Source organism: Babylonia areolata, chromosome 28, assembly GCF_041734735.1.
Source record: "Babylonia areolata isolate BAREFJ2019XMU chromosome 28, ASM4173473v1, whole genome shotgun sequence".
NCBI classification, from domain to species: domain Eukaryota; kingdom Metazoa; phylum Mollusca; class Gastropoda; order Neogastropoda; family Buccinidae; genus Babylonia; species Babylonia areolata.
In genome coordinates, this window is record NC_134903.1 from 12,421,851 (window position 1) to 12,434,924 (window position 13,074).

A 13,074-nucleotide genomic window follows, 5' to 3' on the forward strand; every position below is an offset into this window, starting at 1 on the left:
ACCCCTTCCACTTGCACACAGTCAAACATAGCATAAGTTGTAAGCCGGCGGGACAATATATATATGTGTATATATATATATATTTTTATTTATTTATATATATATATATATTTTTTTTTTTTTAGAATTTTTTTTATCCCACTGTTCAGATCAGTTCAGTATCTGTTGACAACACAACTCCGCCTCTGCCAAACCCTTCGTGGCAACGGACTTACAATGTCCGTCCGTTTTCGTGACCCAGTGATGACCGATGCACTGAAGCCGCCGGTATTTTAACGGCGAGACTTTCAAGCTTTGCTCCGCGCTCTCTGTGTACTGTTCCAGTGATGTGATTATGAACACAATGATTTTTTGTGTGTAAAAGCCAGCTTCGTATAAATTTGGAATTTGTGGAATTCTAACCACTTAATGATCTTCCTTTCCCTTCCCCTTCTTCCTTCCCACCTGCCCCCTCAGCTCTAATCCACCCCACTCCCTACATACCTACCCTTTTCTTCCCCCCCCCCCCTCCGCGCCTCCACACACCAACTAAATTCCCTTTCCCCACCCACCCATCTTTCAATTCTGGATCTTCTGCCACCCCCTCTGAATCTCTACTCACTTCTCTGTTCATCCTCGCCCCCTTACTCACAACCTTCTTTTCAACTTTTCTTTTACCTCTGCTGTCATTTCCAACTGACAGAGTCCCAGAAGACATACCTGTGGTCTCAGTGAAATGTTGGACCACATGTGGAGTGATGGCCTAGAGGTGACGCGTCCGCCAAGGAAGCGAGAGAATCTGAGCACGGCGCTGGTTCGAATCACGGTTAGGGGGTGCACGGGAGGGGTAGTACCTCTAGATGGGTGGGAGGGGGGCTTGTCACGCTCTTTCGGGAGTGGTTCGTCCTCTATTGGTCTCCACCGGCACCCAGCTGCTAGCATGCGGCAGCGCCCAATACCCGGGCAACAGCTTTGACAGGCTGGCTAAACTTGGTGAGGGTAGCCGACAGGTCTCAAACCCTCGGTGAGTTAGGGCTTGTCTACCCAAGCATGTGAAGACTGGATCCGGCGGACTCTGCGGAAGAAACCTTCATGGTTCAACGGAGAGGAAAGCAGAGCACATGAAGAACTTCTATAACGGCCTGAGAGAAGTCTACGGCCCCACCACATCCGAATCTGCTCCACTCCTCAGTGCTGATGGTTCTACTCTAATCACTGATAAGAACGGGATCCTTGAGAGATGGGCTGAACACTTTGACAGCGCACTGAACCGTCCTTCCACCATCAATGATGAAGCCATTGACCGACTCCCCCAGGTGCCAGTCAGTGAGTCGTTGGATGCCTTTCCAACTTTGGAGGAGACCCAGAAAGCTATCCGTCTGCTATCCAATGGCAAAGCCCCTGGCTCAGACTTCATCCCAGCTGAGGTCTACAAAGAAGGTGGTATGGCGCTGACTGAGAAGCTTCATCAGCTGTTCCAGCTAATCTGGCAGCATGAGGCAGTTCCACAGGACTTCAAAGACGCTTCCATCATACACCTGTACAAGCGCAAAGGAAATCGTCAGGCCTGTGACAACCATCGTGGAATATACCTGCTGTCCGTCGCAGGCAAGACTCTGGCCAGAGTGCTACTCAACCGTCTCACAGCGCACCTTGAGCAAGGTCTCCTACCAGAGAGCCAGTGTGGCTTCCGGAAAGAACGCAGGACTATTGACATGGTGTTTACTGCCAGGCAGCTCCAGGAGAAGTACAACTACACGATGGGATGCTGGCCCGAGTCCAAGACAACAGAGAGACTTCAGAACCATTCCCTGTCTCCAACAGAGTCAAGCAAGGGTGTGTTCTTGCCCCCACCCTGTTCAGTCTCATGTTTTCAGCCATGCTGACAGATGCCTTCAGACACGCTGACGTAGGCATTGGCATCAGGTACCGCACAGATGGCTCACTCTTCAACCTCAGGAGGCTTCAAGCAAAAACCAAGGAGAGGACAGACACCGTCAACGACTTCCTGTTTGCTGATGACTGTGCTCTCAACGCTGCCTCCAAAGCTGACACGCAACACAGCATCGACAAGTTCTCTGCTGCCTGTGACAACTTTGGCCTCACAATCAGCACAAAGGAGACTGAGGTGATGTACCAGCCAGCTCCAGGAAAGCCTTACGTTGAACCAAACATCTTCATCAACGGGCAACGACTGAACGCGGTGGACAAGTTCACATACCTGGGCAGTACACTCTCTCTTGCACAGTTGTCACCGACGACGAGGTGAATGCCAGACTTGCCAAAGCCGTCGGCAGACTCCATAAGAACGTTTGGAACAGGAGAGGCATCACCCTGGAGACGAAGCTCAAAGTATATGAGGCCATAGTTCTCACCACACTGCTCTATGGATGTGAATCATGGACGGTCTACAAATGCTACGCCAAAAAGCTGAACCACTTCCACACCACCAGCCTCAGAAAACTTCTCGGCATAAAGTGGCAAGAGAAGATCCCTGACACAGAGGTGCTCACTCGTGCAACTTTTGCCCAGCATCTACACCATCTTGAGTGCAGGTCCAGCTGCGCTGGGCAGGCCATGTAGTTCGCATGCCATACCACCGGCTCCCCAAGAAACTGCTGTACGGCGAACATGGTAAGCGCTCCCATGGAGGCCAAAAGAAGTGCTTCAAAAATACTCTGAAAGCTTCTCTGAAGGCCTTCAACATCAGCCACTGACGACACGTGGGAGCTGAATGCAATGGACAGACCAAAGTGGCGTTCAGCTGTCCAAAAAGGCGCCTAATCCTGTGAGGCCAACAGAATCGCTGCAGCAGAGCAACGCAGACAGGCCAGGAAAAGCAGTGCCAGCAAGTCCCCGACAGCCGCCACCATCCCCTGTCCACACTGCGTCAGAACCTTCCGGGCGCAGATTGGCCTCAGTGGCCAGTCATCTGCGCACCCACAGAGCCCAACCCACCCACCCCCAGGATGACTAGATGGTCCTCGTCGATCCCAACGGACGAACCACACAGAATGCTTGTTAGTGTCACTGACTCAGTGAGATGATCCTCAGCCGTGTACAGTTAACTGAAACATAGTATGCCCTCTTTCCTGATGTGCTCTTTCGGTTCTCTCAAGCCTCTTTTCTTGTCCCTTCATTCAATAGCAATTCACCATCATTTTTTTTTCTATTTTTTTCCAGCTCTTCTGACGGAGTTTAGCCGCAGCCGCTTTCATAGCGCAACTGAAAACTAAGACCCAGTGACAACATTGAAACAAAAACAAAAACTGAACACAACAAGACAAAAACAAAACCACAACCAGCAACAACAAAACCAAGAGAAAAAAAAAAAAACACCTCTGTACAAAGAAAAATCCCTCCATTTTCACATTCCCTGGAGAAAAACAACAACAAAAAAACCCGAACAAAATAGCAACTTGAAGGGTACACACAAGAAGAAGAAGAAGAAGAAGAAGAAGAAGAAGAAGAAGAAGAAACAAAACAAAACAAAAAACACAACCCCAAACCAAACAAAATCAGATACGGTTTTTCGTAGACACGAGGCAGAAGCCAACAAATTATGTCACAATCGTTGCCTTGTTTGAACAGTTTTATTTGTGAAACACACCTAACAGGATCCATCAATGTCATATCAACGTGTAATATATTACTTGAACAATATTAAGAACAAACAGACCATTTAAACTGTCTGTCCGTGCGAGTGTGCATGTCAAAATGAATCTTTTCAGGTATAACTCAATCGTGAAAACATATACAATCCATGACATAAATCCTCTTTCACACACACACACACACACACACACACACACGAGGCCGAGAAGAGGCAAATGGGAACGAGACAGCGGTGGTTTCCCTTGACAGGAAACGCGCATCACACACACGCGCGCAACCACCTGTGTTTGTTCAACGCGAGCTTTTGTTCGTTGGCTTCAACCTGAGCCCAAAACAGCCAGATTCAGCAGTCCTCAGCTGCAACATGCCGAAATGGAAGCAAAAACAGGTGAAACGTCGGGGATGGGTGTCAAATTTCCAGTTAAAGATTTTTCAATGCAACACATCACTCTGAACTTTTGTCGAACATGGCGGCATGTGTTTGGTACGTTACTGCGACGCGACCCACTTGAAAACGTATGTCGATTATCACCAGAACAGCTGTTATATTTGACCCGTTAGCCACTGGCTCTTTGTGCTGCAGCCTTGGGGGCTAGTTGGCCTTTGGGAACTATCTCAACGCCGACTGCATATGCGCGGATGGACGGACGTACATTTCAGGAGCTCCTAGCATTTTCAAAGTTTTTGGCCAACTAAATGAAACTAAATTTCCAAATTGATTAAGAGAAAATTGCATAGTGAACAGAAATTGATAAACAGTCCCTCTTGTGGATCAGGAAAAGGAGATTTTTCGTAAAAAAGAAAAAGAGAAAAAAGAAAATTAATTTGCAGAGTACTTCCACGGACACGGACACCATTTTGTGCCACATATTTCACTTTCGTTTTTTGTTTTCTGCACCTCCAGAATGCACTAACAACTGACAAAGGTAACAATTTTTGGTTTCATTGTTCTCTGTTTATGACACTACCAACAGGGGAAATAAGGTAAACATCTCTTGATAGTTGTTTTCTGTTTGATATTGTGTTCCGTTTCGTTATATTGCCAATATATCAATCGATTTATTGTTCATGTAAAGAGGGAAACAGAGTAACGGTAGAGTTGTAAAAAAAGATGAAACCGCAGAGTGAATGTAACAGCGGGGGAATTAGGGGGTGTGGGGGTGGGGGGCTCAAGCACACCCAAGAACAACCCATCTGGCACAAGCAGTTACAGTCAAACAGAGAGGTAGGCCCTCCCTGTCTCAGTTGACACCATGGCAGTGCCTAATTTGTGACGAACCCAGTGAGGCGACACCATCTATAAAATGCTTCAACTGCAAGCACTGGGTTCACCAAACGTGTGCCAAAATCAAGGCATATCTTTTCAGGCAACTGACAGAAAACAAGAGTCTACAATGGGTCTGTGAACCCTGTACAGCTGACAAGAGAGAAGGGCAGACCAGATTAGAGACAAAACTTGACAAAATGATGGACATGTTCTGCCAGAGATTGGAAGCAATAGAAAGAGAAATTGGGGGAGGGAAGCAGGAACAGAAGATTGAAGAAATTGTAGACAGAAAGCTGACAGAAGCTCTAGAAGAACGAGAGGAAAAATAAAAAAGGAAGAACAACATAGTGATAGTGAATTTGACTGAAAGTAGCAAGTCGACTGCAAAAGAAAGGAAAGAAGAGCTCACAAACCCTATCACACTGGGTAAAATAGGGAGAAATAGACCCAGATTGTTAAAAGTGACAGTGACATCAGAAAATAAGAAGAAAGAAATAATGACAAAAGCAGTTCACACAAACCAAGAAATCAGTGACCCCAAGAAAAAAGTGTACATAAATAATGACTTGACACTGAAAGAGAGACAGAAATTCCAAGAACTGTTGACTGAAAAAAAGGAAAGAATGGCCAAATGGGAAAAAGATCTGTAATTAGAAATGGCAAAATAGTAAAAAAAAACAACAAAAAAACAGACAACAAGAAGACTGACGACCGACCAGTTACTGACAAGGGAAAGGGAAATGGGACAAATGACAAAAACAAGGAGCGACTACAATCACAAAACATACTGACTGTGAATAGCTGTAAAGATTTTCTTCTCTCTAGTGACTATCATAATGTATAGTAATGTAGATAGCCTATCCAATAAGTTAGAAGAATTTAAAATAAGAGTCAGTGAGATAAGACCACACATAACAGCCACTTTTTGAGTCAGGAAAGCATCTCTCAGACATTCTATAAGATTATTATCGGAAGGGCCTGTCCATGAACCATCCCACTGTATAGCTGGATAATTAAAATCACCCATAATACAAACTTTGTCAAATTTTGTCAATTCTTTACATTTTATCAGTTCAAATAACTTTTCAGTATTCTGTTCTGATGAATTTGGACTTTTATATATACATCCAATTAATACTTTCTCATCATTTGCACTTTTAAATTTACACCATACTTTCTTCAAAAGCAGACTTGTTTGGAATAGAATATTCCTGGGCTTTAAGTGATTTGTGAAAGTACAGGGCTACTCCTCTCTTTTCATTTGTATTTGTGAAAATATCGTAATTAGGGATACTGCCATGTTCTTTTACATTGAAAAAGTATCTTTGTTTTTTTTTAATTGTTTCTGTTAGGCCAAATTATTATTGACATAATTTATTTAGACTTCAAAAAAGCGTTCTATTCTGTCTCACATGGAAGACTGTTATTAAAAGTAGCCTCGTATGGTATTACTGGTAACTTACTGAACTGGACAAGAAACTTCTTAACAGGTAGAACACAAATATTTAAGATAGGAGAAGAAAAGTCAACTTGTGCAAATGTAATCAGTGGTATTCCACAGGGCAGTATTCTTGTACCAGTACTTTTCACAATATATATTAATGACTTTCCTGATTGTATACAAAGTATATGTAAAATTTTTGCAGATGACACTAAAATTTATGGTGATGCACACAGCAATCACACATTACAAACTGATTTATATACACTACAAGAATGGTCTGACAAATGGAACCTTTATTTTAATGTTTCAGAGTGTAAAGTAATGCATATATGAAAAAAAAAAAAAAATCCAAATAACAATTACTGCATGAAAATAGAAAACAAGACACAGAATATTGAGAAATGCCTTCGTGAAACTGAAAGAGACCTAGGAATAATGTTTGACAATAAACTTTCCTTTGATACACATATTGATAATATTATAAATAAAGCCATTCAAATGATTGGTGTGATTAAGAGAGTCTTCAATTACTTAGACAAAGATATATCTCTCAATTTATATAAAGCATTAGTTAGATCGCATGTGGAATATGGTAATATTGTGTGGCACCCATACCTTAAGAGAGAATCTATAGTATTAGAAAGGGTCCAAAGAAGAGCAACAAAATTATTAAAAGAATGCAAGATTATGAGTTACCAGCAAAGACTTACATACATTCACTGAAAGGTAGAAGAGTAAGAGGAGATTTGATTGCAACTTATAAGATATTAAATAACATAAATGATGTAAATGCAAGACATATTTTTAGAATGTCTGACTATGATAGTCAGATTGTCGGATGAAAATACAAATAATGACTGTGTGCTGTTGACTTGTTTACAAGGAAATCAACAATAGCAACGATTGCTGTCTCCTACAGAGTGACTTCAAGAAACACCTTGTCAAATTGGGAAAGAAAGTGGGGAGTGGAGTATCACACACACACACACACACACACGCACACACACACACATGCATGCGAGTGCACACACACACACACACACATACACACACAGATGCACACACACACACGTACACACACACACACACACACACACACACATACACAGAGATGCACACACACACACACACTTACACATACACACACACATGTCTAATGCACACATACATACACACACACACACACAGATGCACACACACACACACATACACACACACATACACACACACACACACAGATGCACACACACACACACACACACACACACACACACACACACACACACACACACACGTCTAATGCATTCATCATTTGGTCTGTAGCAGTAATCATTCAGGTATAATGTCTTGAACTGCATGCAGGCACCAGCAGAGGAGACAGTGAGGTCGAGCCGACCCCGACAGCAGGCTGGCTACTACGCATCACTACTCGGTGGACACCTGTCTGCAAGGAGGTGAGAAAGACACCTCCTTCCTTTCACCTCCCCTTGACACTAAATGATACATGATGTGATATGATTATATGATTACATCAGATTAGAAATCTTGTGGACTTGCTAGCTGGTAGTTGTTGCTTTTTCTTAATAGGTTGTTGCTTTTTCTTATCACTAGATTTTGTGATATTAATTACCAAACGTCACTCTTTGCCGTTCAAAAAAAAAAAAAAAAAAGATACGGGGGGACATTGATGGTATTCTAGTAGACTTGGATATTTTTTTTTAAAGTTTATATATTTGAATCCATAGTTTCCGAGTGGTACTTGATACTGGAAGGGTGTGTTGCAAGAGTAACTCCATGTGAAGTAGATTTTTCCTTGTTTACGACAGTGTCTAATCTTAATTTCGTTTCACTTTAATATGTGTTTGATTTGATTTGATATGGATACTTATATAGCACCTATCCTCACTTAGTCCAAGCTCTAAGTGCTTTACAAACACAGTCTGTTGCACAGTGGGCAGCCTACCTTTGGAGGTGCGCATGCTGGGTACGTTCTTGCTTTCATAACCCACCAAATGCTGACATGGATTACAAGGTCTTTAACATGCGTGTTTGATCTTTTGCATGTGTATACATATGAAGGGGGTTCAGAGACTAGCAGGTCTGTAAAATATGTTGACTTAGTAGATAGGAAAAATCTCCACCTGTAACCAGGTGCAAGGAACTAGGGATCGAACTCGGGGAAACTTGAGCAAGAATCCAGTTCTGTAACCATAGGGAACTGTACGCGTCAATTTGTGCACAAAAGTATGCATGTCCCAGATGTGATTTTGGTTTCGAACTGTACGCGTCAATTTGTGCACAAAAGTATGCATGTCCCAGATGTGATTTTGGTTTCGAACTGTACGCGTCAATTTGTGCACAAAAGTATGCATGTCCCAGATGTGATTTTGGTTTCGAACTGTACGCGTCAATTTGTGCACAAAAGTATGCATGTCCCAGATGTGATTTTGGTTTCGAACTGTACGCGTCAATTTGTGCACAAAAGTATGCATGTCCCAGATGTGATTTTGGTTTCAAACTGTCTGTACGCATCAATTTGTGCACAAAAGTATGCATGTCCCAGATGTGATTTTGGTTTCGAACTGTACGCGTCAATTTGTGCACAAAAGTATGCATGTCCCAGACGTGATTTTGGTTTCGAACTGTACGCGTCAATTTGTGCACAAAAGTATGCATGTCCCAGACGTGATTTTGGTTTCGAACTGTACGCGTCAATTTGTGCACAAAAGTATGCATGTCCCAGACGTGATTTTGGTTTCGAACTGTACGCGTCAATTTGTGCACAAAAGTATGCATGTCCCAGACGTGATTTTGGTTTCGAACTGTACGCATCAATTTGTGCACAAAAGTATGCATGTCCCAGACATGATTTTGGTTTCGAACTGTACGCGTCAATTTGTGCACAAAAGTATGCATGTCCCAGACGTGATTTTGGTTTCAAACTGTACGCGTCAATTTGTGCACAAAAGTATGCATGTCCCAGACGTGATTTTGGTTTCAAACTGTACGCGTCAATTTGTGCACAAAAGTATGCATGTCCCAGACGTGATTTTGGTTTCGAACTGTACGCGTCAATTTGTGCACAAAAGTATGCATGTCCCAGACGTGATTTTGGTTTCGAACTGTACGCGTCAATTTGTGCACAAAAGTATGCATGTCCCAGACGTGATTTTGGTTTCGAACTGTACGCGTCAATTTGTGCACAAAAGTATGCATGTCCCAGACGTGATTTTGGTTTCGAACTGTACGCGTCAATTTGTGCACAAAAGTATGCATGTCCCAGACGTGATTTTGGTTTCGAACTGTACGCGTCAATTTGTGCACAAAAGTATGCATGTCCCAGACGTGATTTTGGTTTCGAACTGTACGCGTCAATTTGTGCACAAAAGTATGCATGTCCCAGACGTGATTTTGGTTTCGAACTGTACGCGTCAATTTGTGCACAAAAGTATGCATGTCCTAGACGTGATTTTGGTTTCGAACTGTACGCGTCAATTTGTGCACAAAAGTATGCATGTCCCAGACGTGATTTTGGTTTCGAACTGTACGCGTCAATTTGTGCACAAAAGTATGCATGTCCCAGATGTGATTTTGGTTTCGAACTGTACGCGTCAATTTGTGCACAAAAGTATGCATGTCCCAGACGTGATTTTGGTTTCAAACTGTACGCGTCAATTTGTGCACAAAAGTATGCATGTCCCAGACGTGATTTTGGTTTCGAACTGTACGCGTCAATTTGTGCACAAAAGTATGCATGTCCCAGACGTGATTTTGGTTTCGAACTGTACGCGTCAATTTGTGCACAAAAGTATGCATGTCCCAGACGTGATTTTGGTTTCGAACTGTACGCGTCAATTTGTGCACAAAAGTATGCATGTCCCAGATGTGATTTTGGTTTCGAACTGTACGCGTCAATTTGTGCACAAAAGTATGCATGTCCCAGACGTGATTTTGGTTTCGAACTGTACGCGTCAATTTGTGCACAAAAGTATGCATGTCCCAGACGTGATTTTGGTTTCGAACTGTACGCGTCAATTTGTGCACAAAAGTATGCATGTCCCAGACGTGATTTTGGTTTCGAACTGTACGCGTCAATTTGTGCACAAAAGTATGCATGTCCCAGACGTGATTTTGGTTTCGAACTGTACGCGTCAATTTGTGCACAAAAGTATGCATGTCCCAGACGTGATTTTGGTTTCGAACTGTACGCGTCAATTTGTGCACAAAAGTATGCATGTCCCAGACGTGATTTTGGTTTCGAACTGTACGCGTCAATTTGTGCACAAAAGTATGCATGTCCCAGACGTGATTTTGGTTTCGAACTGTACGCGTCAATTTGTGCACAAAAGTATGCATGTCCCAGACGTGATTTTGGTTTCGAACTGTACGCGTCAATTTGTGCACAAAAGTATGCATGTCCTAGACGTGATTTTGGTTTCGAACTGTACGCGTCAATTTGTGCACAAAAGTATGCATGTCCCAGACGTGATTTTGGTTTCGAACTGTACGCGTCAATTTGTGCACAAAAGTATGCATGTCCCAGATGTGATTTTGGTTTCGAACTGTACGCGTCAATTTGTGCCCAAAAGTATGCATGTCCCAGATGTGATTTTGGTTTCGAACTGTACGCGTCAATTTGTGCACAAAAGTATGCATGTCCCAGACGTGATTTTGGTTTCGAACTGTACGCGTCAATTTGTGCACAAAAGTATGCATGTCCCAGACGTGATTTTGGTTTCGAACTGTACGCGTCAATTTGTGCACAAAAGTATGCATGTCCTAGACGTGATTTTGGTTTCGAACTGTACGCGTCAATTTGTGCACAAAAGTATGCATGTCCCAGACGTGATTTTGGTTTCGAACTGTACGCGTCAATTTGTGCACAAAAGTATGCATGTCCCAGATGTGATTTTGGTTTCGAACTGTACGCGTCAATTTGTGCACAAAAGTATGCATGTCCCAGATGTGATTTTGGTTTCGAACTGTACGCGTCAATTTGTGCACAAAAGTATGCATGTCCCAGATGTGATTTTGGTTTCGAACTGTACGCGTCAATTTGTGCACAAAAGTATGCATGTCCCAGATGTGATTTTGGTTTCAAACTGTACGCGTCAATTTGTGCACAAAAGTATGCATGTCCCAGATGTCATTTTGGTCAATTTGTGCACAAAAGTATGCATGTCCCAGATGTGATTTTGGTTTTGAACTGTGTGCGTCTTCTTCTTCTGCGTTCACTCGTATGCACACGAGTGGGCTTTTACGTGTATGACCGTTTTTACCCCGCCATGTAGGCAGCCACACTCCGTTTTCGGGGGTGTGCATGCGGGGTATATTCTTGTTTCCATAACCCACCGAACACTGACATGGATTACAGAATCTTTAACGTGCGTATTTGATCTTCTGCTTGCATATACACACGAAGGGGGTTCTGGCACTAGCAGGTCTGCACATACGTTGACCTGGGAGATCGTAAAAATCTCCACCCTTTACCCACCAGGCGCCGTCACCGTGATTCGAACCCGGGACCCTCAGATTGACAGTCTAACGCTTTAACCACTCGGCTATTGCGCCCGTCAGAACTGTGCGCGTCAATTTGTGCACAATAGTATGCATGTCCGAGATGTGATTTTGGTTTCAGCTATTTCAGGCTTCATTGGATCTACTACTACTGCTACTATACTAGTTCTACTGCTGTTGCTACTGCTACCACTCCAACATACTTGTCAAATATTGTGGAGGCCATGTGTGTTGTTGTGTTAGTTTTGTTGATTATTGCACTGAACTGATTTCATTACTGATATGTTGAATAGCGTATTCATTCTCACTGACTAATTTTTCATTCATCCAAATATCTTTGGCTTAGCATCCAGGCACACTCAGGTATGCATGCAAGCACACACTTGCACGCACACCTGCATACGCACTTTCCACCTGTGGCTCTGACTGTACCCCGAGTCGATTCAGTCGTCTTCCTCCAAAACTAAACATATGACACCCCCACCCCCCAACTCCCCGCTCCCTCAGCCACGGGAAGAAGAACACAAGGATTGAATCCCCACCCCACACCAGAAAGTCCCCGAGGATTGAACCCCTGCTCCACACCACACAGTCCCCCTCACAAGGTGCAGGGTCCACAGAGACACCGGCAGCCAGCCGCTCGACAGCCGGCAACAAGACAGAAGCCTCCACATCTGGTGCGGAGGGCCAGGCCCCGCCCACTGTCCATCACTCATCCAGAAAGGGACGTCCTCATCCGACAGACCACACCCACAGGGGCGGAGCCTCTATGAACAATAGGGTAGGGGTGAGGAGCTATGGTCTTTGTGTGATGTGGTGTTTGGTGATGTCCACTGTTCTGATTTTGTTGTGTGTTTGCTACGAGTATGATCAGTCGCAGTTTGTTCTGATGCCAGTGTCGAAATTGTTAAGATGGGTTGGTGATGGTGGTGGTATGGATACTTATATAACGCCTGTTCTTGATCAGTGACCAAGCTCTAAGTGCTTCACAGAGTCATTTGCACAACAGGCTAAAGCACTTATAGTGAATAGACGTTAACTCTCTCCATACGAACGGCGAAAGAGACGACGTTAACAGCGTTTCACCCCAATTACCATCATCAAAATATTGCAAGCGGAAGGCTCTTATACTGAAGAGGTGAATGTTGACAAAGAATACCACAGTTCTGATGACGGAAGCTAAAGGTTGGGTCATTCAGACACTCACTGGACATCCGAGGGGTCTGTGTAGAGGAGAAGAGAGGACTGGCCG

At 43.5% G+C, this 13,074-nt stretch overlaps 1 protein-coding gene across 1 annotated transcript in view; it reads left to right on the forward strand.

Annotated features, from left to right (window-relative positions):
• The first annotated feature begins 3,855 nt into the window (after positions 1-3,855).
• Positions 3,856-13,074, forward strand: part of LOC143301865 (uncharacterized) — a 31,255-nt gene continuing 22,036 nt past the window's right edge. Inside the window, exons 1-3 of the mRNA XM_076616282.1 lie at positions 3,856-3,982; positions 7,668-7,759; positions 12,330-12,603. Of these exons, the coding sequence (XP_076472397.1) occupies positions 3,959-3,982; positions 7,668-7,759; positions 12,330-12,603 (390 nt within the window). The 5' untranslated portion in view covers positions 3,856-3,958. The remainder of the gene's footprint in view (positions 3,983-7,667; positions 7,760-12,329; positions 12,604-13,074) is intronic.